Source organism: Netta rufina, assembly GCF_964035555.1.
Source record: "Netta rufina genome assembly, chromosome: 14".
Taxonomy (NCBI): domain Eukaryota; kingdom Metazoa; phylum Chordata; class Aves; order Anseriformes; family Anatidae; genus Netta; species Netta rufina.
Window position 1 is genome coordinate 15,241,083 of NC_140137.1, and position 13,074 is coordinate 15,254,156.

At 49.3% G+C, this 13,074-nt stretch overlaps 1 protein-coding gene across 1 annotated transcript in view; it reads left to right on the forward strand.

The window, feature by feature from the left end:
- The window catches only part of MGAT4B (alpha-1,3-mannosyl-glycoprotein 4-beta-N-acetylglucosaminyltransferase B), a 43,251-nt gene that overhangs the window by 19,855 nt on the left and 10,322 nt on the right, over positions 1–13,074 (forward strand). The window contains exons 2-5 of the mRNA XM_084295205.1: positions 8,876–9,055; positions 9,769–9,909; positions 10,992–11,125; positions 12,793–12,839. Of these exons, the coding sequence (XP_084151331.1) occupies positions 8,876–9,055; positions 9,769–9,909; positions 10,992–11,125; positions 12,793–12,839 (502 nt within the window). The remainder of the gene's footprint in view (positions 1–8,875; positions 9,056–9,768; positions 9,910–10,991; positions 11,126–12,792; positions 12,840–13,074) is intronic.

Sequence of the window (13,074 nt, forward strand, 5' to 3'; positions counted from 1 at the left end):
AGGGTTTTCTGCACTCCTTTTCTGAAGCCTGGCCGGTGTGGCTTTGTGGGAGGGGGTGTCAGCATTATTTGATAACCGTTTCTCGTGTTTTCTTGGCTGCTGAATGAGAAAAGGGAGAAGCAGGTCTTCCTTGTCTCTTAGCAGAATGTTTTTCTTCCCAGGAATTATCGTAGCATATAAAATGAAACAAGAGACCTCAGATAGCATCAACACTTATAGCTGGTCTGTGTGTGCTATTTAATGGCAGTGTCTTGTTTTTTCTCCGGAGAGAAGGAAATGCACCCCATTAAGTGCTCATGTTACGAGCCTGCACCCTGGGGGACAAATACTTCAAATATTAATGCTGAGTAATTTTTAAAAGGTTCTGTGTGAGTTTTATTTTAAGCATTCTGCAAATTATTTAAGACCACTAAAACAAAATGCAATTCAGATCAGCTCATCCCGTGATCAGTATGTGATGATTTGAAAATCTGCTTCTTCCCACAAGCACCATTGTGCATCTGATCAGGCATTGGTACAATGGGGAAATTGTAAGCTGCTTCTGCGTGTCTGTAGGTAGACACGATGTACAATTTACATAGGCAGGCAGTGAGTGAAGGGAACGCTAAATATCCTTTCACTCCAATACAGTTGTGTGCATTGCAAATGAGTTACTCTTTTGGAAAAAAGAAGTAAAACCTGACTTGCATTGAAGTTCGCTGCTATTAACATAAACGGAGCCAGGGACTCAAGCCAGAACTTCTGTGATTTCCTTGATATCTCTGCGACTTAGTACAGCACTTTAACTTTTCCATATGTGTTCTCTGATTTATAACACAGCAGTACTTTATTTTGCTCTAGTAAAACTCTTTCATATGCTCAGCTGTGCCAAAAGCTTCATATGTTATTGATTAAACAAACTCCCCGTGTTCCAGGATTTGGGCTGTTCTGAGGCTGGTGGTAACTTCAGCGGAGCAATGACTGCGATGGTCATTTTTGACAGGAGGTGGAGAAGTGCCCCATCAACCAGTTATCAACCAGTTAGCCTCCATTTTGCAGAGAGGAGCTGCTTTTCTCACCCCTACGGTCGCACCTCACCGGTCCATCAGCTGCCCGCAGCTCGTGGTCATCTGGGGGGGACACGATGATGTTGTTGGCTTGTAGTGATGCTGGGAGGAGGATTAACAGGAATTTCATCTCGACTCCTTCACAGGCAATTAACGACAGCTGCTGCTAGAGAAAGGGCGTGATGATTAACACAGTGACCTTTGCAAAGATCAGCTTGCCTTCTTGGAGGCATTCCTGTTGGATGGACTTGGGAGGGAAGCAGAGCCATTAGCGCTGAGGCACGGCACAGAGCGGAGTGCGTGGGCGCTTTGGGTTTCATTAATAACACAATTAGGTTGTAATAAACAGGGGTTTCCTGTTAGACTGCGAGGCATTTGCTGTGTTTCAGGTTTTTCTGTTTCTTTAAAGCACCAAGGATCAGCCTTACCAGCACCTGCAGGAACGCGGTCCTGTGCGCTCGGACATCAGCTCTTTCCTTGGGGTCGTTTCAGCTCACGGGGTTTTACTCACTGGCTGTAGCACTTGTGAGAACAAGGCGAAAGGGAAAGAAATGCACTTCTGTACCCCAGTGTGCTGTGTCCCCTTAAAAATCCTGTAGAGCTGCAATTATTTTGAGGTTTAATGACCCCTGATTTCTGTAATGCCTTATTTTGTTCACTTTCAGCATGTTTTTATTCCCCAGTCAAATAAAAAGTATTAAAAAAAAAAACACAACAAGAACAAAGCCTTCGCTTTCCAGTCGAGAGAAAATGCTTCGAAAGCTCTATTTGTGCTACGCAGGTAAATAATTAGATCGTTGATGAATTAGCTTCACTTTGAAGAATAAAGCTGTGGTGTTACTAATTACGTTGTGATACGGGAGGAGAGGCGTGGAAGTTTGGGGCAGTTTGGGGATGAAGGGCACTGCCAAACCAGGGGAGCACAGGACTTGGCAATGATGCACCCACGCTGCTCGCAGCCCCATCTCCTGATGCCTCAGTGCTTGCTGCATCTTCCAGCTCTCCGGCCTTGTTTAAATTCCCAGTTTCTGTGTTTATCCGTGGCAGCGAGTTCAGAGAGATAATATGCTTTTTCTGCATAAGACATTTCCTTTTATCAGTTTGAAATTAACAATATTTGAATCAAATGGCCACTTATTCCTGTGTTTTGAGACAAGAAGAATAGAAGTCTGTGATATATTTTCATTATATCACTCTATTTTATATGCTTTTCATCATGAGCCCTATTATGCCCATTGCAAGATGAATAATCTCATATATTTTCTTTCCTCACAGAGCAGGGTTTTTTCAGCCCTTTGATCATTTTCATCACCCTCTTCTAAAGCCCCTTTTAAGTCCATAATAATACTCCTTTTCAGATGAGGTGAAGACTATTCTGGGATTAGGCAGCATCATTTTAATAATGTTATAATCTTCATGCTATTATTTTCCATCCCATTCACCAAGCAGGCCAACATCTCTGCCTCCCTCGCCATCCCCTTTTCCCCCTGGATTGCCGCAGAGCAGCACTAAGACGCTCTGATGCTCTGGTCTCTTTCCGAGTTAATGTTGTTAGTTAAGAACCCTGTGAAAAATACATTGATTCCCCTCTCCTCCCTGATTAATATTTATCTGTCAGCTTTGGTGTCAATTTGCCATTCCATTGCCTTTTCTCCGGGTCACTTGGTTGGTCTTGGGCTTTGACTAACTTATCTCTGTGTCACCTCTACCTTTTGCTACCTTACAAATTCATCTCTTTCTTCAGATCCTTACTAAATCTATGAGACAGTGGTTTTAATACCAAACCTTATGGCCTCCTCTTAAACCTTTGCTGTGATGAAAATTCACTGTTTAATACCGCATTCTTTCTCTTTTGATCAACGGCAGTGTTTGCCCTCTTTCCTTCTGCCCCTTCGCTGTTTCGCAGCAGAACGAGTTGCCATCTGATGGGTCTGCCTCGTTAAATCCCTCGGACAGATTGATAAACTCCCAGACAAATGCAGGGCTGGTTTCTTCTGCAGAAGCTGTTGCTTCCTTATGCCTTCTGGGGATTTCCTCCTTGTCACTGCTTTTGTTTGTGGCATGGCAAAACCCCGGGGGACCCGTGCTGATCCGGGAGTGTTTTGTCTCCTTCAGCGTTGTTCACCCATGAAGCTGGGCTGTGGGAGCAGTGCCCAAAATCTGCTCTGCTGGTGCCCAAGAGGAATCTGATGGCTTCTGGTGCCTCCCCTGCCATCTGACATGATGTAGGCACAGGTGATGGGCCCGTCCCTGGTGGTTTGTTAGTGCCGAATTTCTGCATTTTGCTCTTGGTGCCTGCATCCCCCCAGGGTTCCACAGGCAGCACCAGGGCTTAGTGTGTTTTAGAAATGCTGGCTTTCTTTCATCCCATGCTGTATTTCTGATCACCTCTTTGGCCTCCCCTGCCCACCACAGTGACTCTGGGCTTTCCCCATCAGTGACCGTGGCAGCACCATCACGCACGACACGTTTTCTATGAGCTGGGGACCCCTGTGCTGCCTCCTTTCTTCCCCATCCCCTGCCCTGCCCGCCTCTCTCTGCACCTACAGCTGTTTTCCCAGTAATAATGAGCTTTCTAGTGCTGCTAAGGACTCTGCTTTCCATGGTACTCTGTGTCCTGATGTTAACCACAAATTATAACAGTGCTAATGGAAAATGAATAAAGAAACTTGAAGTGTATTTTTATAAGCAGTGGCTAGAAAATATCCATTGTGACTCAGTACCCCGGTGGTTTGGTGCACGGTGGTGTTCTGTCAGATAATGTTTGTTGAAGAAAGCAAGTAAAGCACCTGCGTTTGCTGTGTGCTGGATGCTCTTTCTGATTACCAGGATGAAGCCAGGACCTGCCTGGCTGCCCTGGCAGCGATGGGCAAGGCTATGGAAGCACTGAGCAGCCACAGAGCTTAGCAGAAAGCCTGCCTGGGACCCCGGGCTGTTTGCAACCATGGGAGCCTTTTGGGATGTTCATCCTGCCCTTCCTGATCCCTCCTGCCCTTCCTGGTCCCACCTGGCAGATACAGCTCCCAGAAATTTGGCCCTTTGGCCCTGACCGTGTTTGATTTGTCCCAGTGGGTGCATATATCCTAAGCTGTCAAAATATTTATGGTTTTAAAAGACGAGCTTGAGGCTGCAAATGTTAGCCCTCCATGGAGCAGGAGGCTTCTCCCTGCGAGTGGGATTTCAACACCTCGCTCATCGTGCACGAGCACAGCTGGTGTTTCTTTAGACCTGAAGGACAAGACCTGCTTGATCTCATCCTGCCCAGCAAGGGCAGAGACTTTTTGGAGATATTTTGGCTGCTGAGCTCTCCCGTCTTTTTCCCTCCCTGCTACTAGACTAATTTTTTTTACCATCTCTATTTGTGGGCTGTCACAGCTGTCACCTGCAGCTCCACACAGCCCAGCAGTCCCTTCCTTGCGGCTGTTGGGGTTGCTTTGGGATTCTGTTGATGACATGTCTCTAAAGCTAGTTTCTTCCTTCCACAGTCAAACCAGCAAATGGCAAAATTTAGCTTTTGATGGTATGAAATGTTTATGGTGGAATTATTGTGGATGGCTGTGTAGCTGTGCAAGGGCTGTCCCAGCTGTGTGCCACGGCAGCACCAACCTTTTGCACATCTCAGCAGCTGAACCGAATTCACCGACGCGGCACAGTCACTCCTGATACCCGTTTTAACGGTCCGGTGAAATCCCATTAGCAAACACCTAATGAACGTCGCGATTCAATCAGGGCAGTCCAGAGCATGATGTGTGGAGCGGTGCCAGCATTATATAAATCATTAAACATCAAAACGTAAAATCGACGATCATCACCCAGGGCTGAGGGCGCCTGAACCTCGCTCCAGACGAGGTTGGGATGCTCGCTGTGCTCGATAAAGTCTACGGAGAAAGTTCAGCTTTCTGCTCTCACTCCCCCTGTGTTGTGACTGACTGCGCTTGCTTTTGGCTGCTCTGTCCCTGGAAACTCTGGTGTTTGTGTTGATCGCAGCACTCGCAGCAGAAGGGTCAAAATGCGCCGTTACGCTCTCGAAGCCAAGATTTTATAAACAGATTAGAGGCCTGGGAGTTGTTTTGAGTTTTTAAGCAAAGTCTCTCAAAAGCCTTCCTAATGAGCGGCAAATCCAGCTAGCAGAGGCAGTGCAGGCTGGGCGGGAGGGAGGGAGCTGCCCATCGCAGCCCTGCCGGCAGAGGTTATCTGCACACAACAGAAGCACAGGGCAAGTGCTCCCAAAATGTGGGTGTACGGGGAACATGCCACCCGCTCCCCGGGGGGCTGAACACCATTTGAGAGACAGAGCACAGGATTATAGGACTCTTGACTATATGTATGTGTGTCCACATGGATGAATGACCCTGAGATTTCAGAGTGGGGGCTTTGTCAGCATTGGCCTGATTTTGCGCCCATCTGCTGTTTTAGGCTCAGATTAGGTTTTTTGCTTTGACTCAAAAACTGGAAGTGGAAAAGCAGTGGACGTGGGCATCCCAGCCCTTCCCTCTGCTGGCAAACCCGCTTCACCTCATCGTCACTTCAGCAAGAGCAAAGCCACATCATTCCTCTCTCCATTTGTGCTAAGCAGGCGCCTCTCAGATGGACTGAAACCTTTGGGAAGCCCGCAGCAGGTCAGCTGGGGGCCCCCGCATCAAAACCAAACCTTGGCAGCTGCTGCTGGGCACAGATGGGGAGAGATAACGGAGCCAAGGGAGGAGCCGATGCTTGGTCAGCGTGATGCTGGGTCGGCACGATGCTCAGCCGGTGTGAGGCTCGGTTGGTCTGATGCTCAGACAGACTCCCAGCTCCATCCTGCAGGCTCCCACCTAGCACTGAATTTCTATCTTTATTAAAGCAGTGTATTTTAAGCCCGAAGCAATGTGTTATCTCTCAAGAAAACACAAGATGAGTCTTTTTTTTTTAATACAGTTACAGCGAGGAGTTTCTGTCCTGCAGCACTTGTTGTCAGGATATTTTAAGAGCTCTACCCTCTTGTGCTGGGTGGGACTACAGTAAATAGGGAGACAGTGAGCCTTGCTGCCTGGAAAGGTCAGGGAAGGCTCTGTGCTGAACTGCCACTACCTGAAAGATTTGTTCAGCCTAATTAGCAGCTAATCACTTCTGCGTCCAGCTTGGCCTGCAGATGTGGGAGCCAGCTTCGCCCCTGCACCCTGCTGCCCTTGATGTTTTTTTGGGGCCCTCCCTGGGTTAGCAGTCGAGGGACATGCAACGAAAGGAGCTTGTATCCTTGTGTCACCACAGCCTGACGAGTGCGAAATGGCATTACTGGAAAGTCGTGAGGAGCTGCACGCCCATCTCGGGCTTTGTCTCAGGCTGTTCAAGCTGTCACCGTAACTGGTCACGATCGATCAGCTTTTAAATTTCATGAAATTTTAATTAAAGAATGGAAAGCCAACTAAGACATCATAGGACAAGAGCACTGGAAACAAATACAATTTCACTTCCAACCATTAGCCGGAAAAGCAGCAAATGGTTGACTGCACATCACCATCACAGCCTAATGAAAAGTACAGCTCTTGGCTTCGGCGGGCAGGTCATTAGTGCCTGAATAATCAGTGACATTTCCCTTCTCGGTCTGACACAAACGAAGTGCAGTGCTCTGGAAAAAGCCATTAAGCACAAAGCCCTGCGTTCTGCTCCAGGTACTGCAGAACGAGGCCTGATGCCTGCAGCAAGGACTCACTCGCAGTCACACAGCCCTAACCCTAAACCCAGGTGCACCAAGATCCTGAAGCTTGGTGCTGCCCCTTGGTCCCTTCAATAACACAAAATGAGGTTTGGTCCTCATAGATGCAGCTACTAAAAGATAACGTGTGTGAAAAGCTCTCATCTGGATGATGTGGGAGCTTAGAGGTAAATTCTTACATCTGTGAGCTAGCACCAGGTAAAGAGCGCATTCATCGTGTGGGGAATTTAATTGAAGCAGTGAGTCCCCAAGGTTGTCTGGGGGGCAGGGACCCCATGGGGGGCGTTTGTTGTAGGCAAAAGCATTAGAGAGCGCTTGACTCAGAACGTTGTTGTCTTGGAAACTCTGTGCTTTGGAGCTGCGTATTGTTTGATCTTCAAAACACACTTTTTTTATTTGCTTGTGGACCCCAAAATAGAAATTGTTGATGCAGTCGGTGTATCTTTTTTCAATGGCTCTGGTTTATATTTAGCCCCATGCTGGAAGCTCCGGGGCCGTATTTTCGGTCGTGTTAGCTGTCCTGGCTGTGTTTGGGCTGCGGGTCTGATATTCAGTGGATAAACATGTTTTGGTGTGGTTCTGTGAGCTATAACCTTACTGAAAACACATGAACAACCACAGATAAACGTGTGTGTTTACTGAGTACACAAGTCTCATTAATAATGTGGTAAAAGTGACCGAGGAAAGTTCATTAATCGGTAACCAATTCCACTCCCAGCCATTGTACAGTCGGTTCCGGCTGAAGGCACTCAGTAGTTTTAGTGTTTAAAAAGGGCGTGCCGACAAGATGTTGTCTTGAAATAAAATCTTTATTACCCTATCAAAAGTTACTTCTTTATTTATATTACATTATTATGTTTCTTTAAGGTGTGTATCCAAACACTTGAATTTATATAAGCACCCCAGCCACTATTGCCACGTGATATTCTGTATTTCTCACCACATCACTCGGTGTCGTGCAGGCCCTTGCCTGCTTCCAGCCCCCAGCACTGAGCCACGGGGCCCTGTGGGGTTTTGGGGCACCGAGTGCTTCTTTCACCATAAAAGAGGACAGCAAGCACATTCTCTCTCACCACAGGCAGAATACGTATTCAGGGCTTGCATGAAGACTGGTAGGGCTGAATGAAAACCTGTGGGGTTTCTGTGGGCGCGGGAGCAGCTGTCTGTCTGTCCACCCCGTGGACAAGACCTCTCAGCATGCCAGGAGCTGCCTGTGCCTGCCATTCCTGCGGTCAGGAGCATCCCTTCCACAGCCGCTACAACCAAGCACTTTTAAAAGCCTCTCGAGCCAGCCTTGGCGGCTTGTTCTCCCTGGAGATGCCCCGTGCCATCTGGAGAAGGCCCCCACGATGCCGCTGCCCTCGCCCCGATTATTCATGCCGGGCCATCTGCAGCAGCCGTGTCTGTGGCACAGCTGAGCACGTGGTGCCAGCTCCCTCCCCGCGAGCCCAAGGTTTGGCTTCTGCTCACCCTGCTGATAAACTGTCCTTTGAAGCAGGCCTTGCAAGGGAATTTTAGGGTCTTTTCTGTGGGAAGGAAAGCACGGGGATGTGGCATCGTGTGGCCATGGCCCCATCTGCCACAGCTTCAGGGCTGGTGTGCGGAGGTTCCCAGCTGTGTCCTCTCTCGGAGACCAGCTCTCATCTCACGCCCAAAGCTTTTCCTCTTAAACTCTTATTTTTGCACCACAAGGGAACCCAAGCAAGGTTCAAGGCGATTGAAAATATTTATATTCCTTGTTTTTTTTTCATGGTTTTACCAGGTCAGCAACACCAGTACTCCCAGTTCTTTTTCTCTTGACTCCTGGTCCCCGCTGCTCACTCCAGCAGTTGCCTTCTCACACACCCAAAGTGCTGGAGCTGCAGAGGGGCATGGTATTGCTCTTAAAATTAACACCAGCAGCATGTGTAGCAAAGAAGAACTAACTTGCAGAACGTTTTGCTGCATGATTTATTTGCATAGCATCAGGTCATAGGTCTGTATGACCCAGGAACCCAAGTTAATGAGAAAAAGTCACTTTTTCGTTGTGGTTCTGTAACTTTGTGACGGTAGGGAAGGGATGAATGCTTTTGCTTTTGCAGCTTGAAACCCTTCAGAGCATGGAAGAGAAAACTCCTCTCTTTCCCATCCGCAGGTGACGTTGTGGATATCTACCAGCGGGAGTTTCTGGCTCTCCGGGACCGACTGCACGCAGCCGAGCAGGAGAGCCTGAAGCGCTCCAAGGAGCTGAACCTGGTCCTGGAGGAGATCAAGCGAGCCATCTCGGAGAAGCAGGCCCTGCGGGATATCAACCGGACCTGGAGCAGCTTATCTGGTGAATAGCAGGAGCTGAGGATCTCGGGATGTTTTGAAGGTTGCTAGAGAGGAGGTAGAGAGGTGCGCGTGCGTGCAGGGCTGCAGGTAGGACGGTGCTCTTCTCCCTCCTGGCACCAGCAAATTGTGGGGCTCAGAGGGCTTGATTTGTTCTTTATTATTTAATACAATGAACTTGGGAACTCTTAAACTCCTGTTTAATTACAGGTGCATATGCATCATTAAACATTGAGATTTGCCTCTGCCAGTGATATTTGCCAACTTGCTTGCTTATAGTTTGTTTGTTTTTTTTTTTTCTTGCAAGTCATACATACCGTTTCCTATGGCTGTACTGAATCCATATGGAAAATGGGTATCTGAAGACATGGGAGAGGAAGGAGTTAGACTGGCTGAGCACCCCTTGCCGATTTATTTGTTGTTTTTTTTTAAGTTGCTCAGTTGAAGAAAATTGGATCTCTCCAGAAAGATCTGATTTGGCCTTCAGTTGATCTTCATTCTCCCCCTTCCTTCCCAAATATTTTGGGACTTCTCTAAGGCTCTCGTGGCTCCAGCTGAACTTTAATTGGGTTTGTGGTAGTGTGTTAAAGGTTGGCCTGATTTTTTTATAACCCAGCAGTAGTCTCGGGTGGCCAGGCTGCTCTAAAAAGGCTGTTTGCCTTGCCGTCTCTTCCTACATACAGTTCCTTGCGTATTGATTCCCTTTTCCTTTTTAAGACGAAACCAAGTTAAAACTGTGGAATATCACCAACAAGAATGTGCTGCACCTTCCCACCATCTTCCATCATTTGCCACATTTGCTGTCAAAGGAGAACAGTCTGCAGCCAGCCGTGCATGTGGGACAGGGGCGCACTGGAGGTAAATGGGAATTAGTGCTGCTTCTGGTGCTCTTCCTCTCAGCTGGTGCCTGTCCCTGCCCTTTCCTCCGGGCCTGGCTGTGGTGCGGAGATGAGCAGGACTGGAGGAACGGCTGCATGCATCATGCAAGCTTCCTTGGTGCAGCGGCACATGGGGTGGGTAAGCCATGTAGCCTCTGCGAGCCAGGATGTCTGGAGGATGTCTGTGCTCTTGAGATGTTCTCGGTGCTTCTCTCAGATGTTTTTTGCTGCTTTCCATCTCCAGAGCGCTCTGGGCTTTGCCTATAAGGTGGTCAGATGAGAGCACAGTTTGCAGTGCATTTTGTGGAGACTCTAACCTGTCTTAGGAGACAAATCCCACCTGGGGTAGGACGTTGGTTCCCAGACAATTCCTATCCCTGCTCCTGACTCCCAACCCAAAGCCAAGCAACCACCTGATCCCTCCTAAACTGAGGTGCTTCGTCCATGGGTGGGTGTTGAAGAACAAGGGTGGTCTTGAAGTTACCATCACAGGCTGGAAAGGCCCTTGGGAGGGGAGGGATTTGGGGCATTTCTTAAGGCATCAGTCTTTGGGAGAGAAAAGAAGGAATCTCTGATTCCTTTCTATTTTTCATAAAGCAGTACAAAACCAAGTTTGCTGGCTGAATGGGCTCACCCCGAGTTAGGCATAACCAGGATGCTCATGGCCGTGAACACCTTGACACTCCCATGCCCCACATTTCTAAAATCAAGCCTCAGCAAGGCTGCCGGTGCGGGAGAGCCCATGGCCAACCACCCCTGCAGGTGCTTGCAGAGGCTGGGCAGTACGTGGACAGCAGGTCCCGGTGGTCCTGGAAGCATCTGGCCACGATTGGTGCCCTTCCAGATGGGTGCACTGGGGTGCTACTGGTTGGTACTGGGCTGGGGCACTGGAGTACAGGAGCCCCACGCAGCCCAGGCACCCACCAACCTGCTGAGCACCTTTGGGTTTTAAAGATGGAGCTGGGCACCGAGCAGGAGAACCACGAGGCGGTCACGGGAACTGCGAGAAACGCCTTGTCCCAGCACACCCCCTCTCTAAAATCTCTTCTTGGCCCTGGGCAGTGTCCGTCGTGATGGGAATCCCCAGCGTGAAGCGGGAGGTGCACTCCTACCTGACAGACACCCTCAGCTCCCTCATCTCCGAGCTCACGCAGCAGGAGAAGGAGGACTCGGTCATCGTCGTCCTCATCGCTGAGGTAAGATGGAGCTGGGCCTGTTGATCCCGCTTCCCTGGCCCTGTCCCACCCGGGTCTGACAGACTGGGTGCCAAATGGGATGGCGGCATGCCCGGAGGCTGGGTCTTGCCACTGATCGGGGCAGATAGGCCCAGCCTTGGGCTGCTGTCCCACCAGGATCATGAGGTGCATCCCACCCAAAATGAAGCCCTGGTTTGGGCAGGGAAGGTCAGGGTGCAAGCAGGAATATGCCTCACATCGGCACCTACCAGTGTGGCACGTGCTTTGATCTGGTCTAAATCATGCTGCCTCTTGCAGGGTGCTGGAGTGGTTGTTCCCGAAACAAGCTGGAGTGGCCCCATGGCCACATCTCAGGGGTTCTCAGACTCCTCCTGCAGCAGCTTGGTTTCTCAGCCATACCTCTGAAATAGCTCTAACGCCTCTCTCCAGACCCAAGAGCCCACTTATTTGGGGCTGAGACTAATATGCTGCTTTGTACGCCTGTGTGGAGCAACCAGAATCAGTTGCTGAATCCAGAGGCTAAAAAGCCTTGATACATTAATCCACAAGAGCTGCTTTTATCCACGGGTTTAGATGGTTATTTTTCTCCGTGGCTTTCCCCTCGGGATTATTTTTGTGAGCCTGAAATGCATTTGTCTTAATTTCCAGAAATCCAGTGAGGATGATAAACCTCAGTGGCGTGTTACTGGGAGCGGAACAAAGATAAACGCCTGCTTTTGCAGCCTCTTTACCCGTGATTTGACGTGTAGAGTCGCGTTTGGCTGCCGGGTCCCTGGCTGGTATTTCCATAACAGAGCTTGAGCCTTGTTTGTCCCCTCGAGAAAAACCCTCCCTTGTCACCGTTGCAGCGTGGAGGCGCTGGCCTTGGCTGGTGACACACGTCCCCATATCACACGTGTCACCTCCACCCGGGGCCGGGGCAGCAGCAGCCGACCCCAGCTTCTTCACTGCTGCGTCTGCAGATCCGCCCGGACCCGCGGTCCCGGTCCCGTGATGGATGCAGCCTCCCAGAACAATACAGCCTCCAGGAAACACACACGTTTCTGCTCCTGGGTCTCCTGCCCTTTGTTCTGGGGTTTGTTTTCCCGGTCACCCTGCAAATGTTTTCTGGCCCGTGCAGATAGCGCCTCGCAGCGCCGCCGACCTTCACCTCCGAACCGCCGCAGGTTGCGGGGTGGGTTGTGGGAACAAGCTGTTGTTTTAGGACGAAAAGTGTTGAAACGAAGTTGAAATGAAAATGTGAGCATGTAAATAACCCCCTGTTTTTCACAAGAGGGGTGGAGATCCTCTTCCGCAGAGAAGATTGTTTGGATGAAAGCCAGCGTGTATAAAAAAAAAAAAAAAAGCAAATAGCCCAGCGGTTAACGCTTTGTGCAAACACCAGCAGGGGCAGAAGCACCAGCAGAGCAGGGGTGATGAGGCACAGGGTCTTGCATTTTCCGGTGTGCTTTGGCTCTGTGGTGGCTTGGGCTAACACCGGCCCCAAAGGAGGGCTCCTAGGAATCTGTCAGGGCATTAAAAGGGAAAAAAGGAGACACACAGATAAAGGATGGTGACACCTGAGGTGCTGACAGTATGCCCAGGGAATATTCCATGTGATTTCTAAAACACGGGACAGGACAGGCTTGAGGCTGACCAATCTAACGCTGTTTAACTTTTGTTTTCAGACAGATGCGCAGTACACAGCTGGAGTGGCAGAAAATATCAAAAACTTGTAAGCATTTCTGAATGACTACGCTGGTATGCTCTGTGCCTGCCGTGGGGCAGCTCCTTTAAGGAGAAAACACGCTTTTTGCAACCCTTTTGTATCGCTGTTGTTGTTTGCTTTGTTTTCTGTTCTGGCCTGCCTTTGCTTTTGCTGCTTCCAGTTCTGCTTGTTCCAAAATGTGTCCCATATGTAGCTTCCAGTAGGCTGCTTTGTGCGTGCAGTATTTAACACACATGGCCAT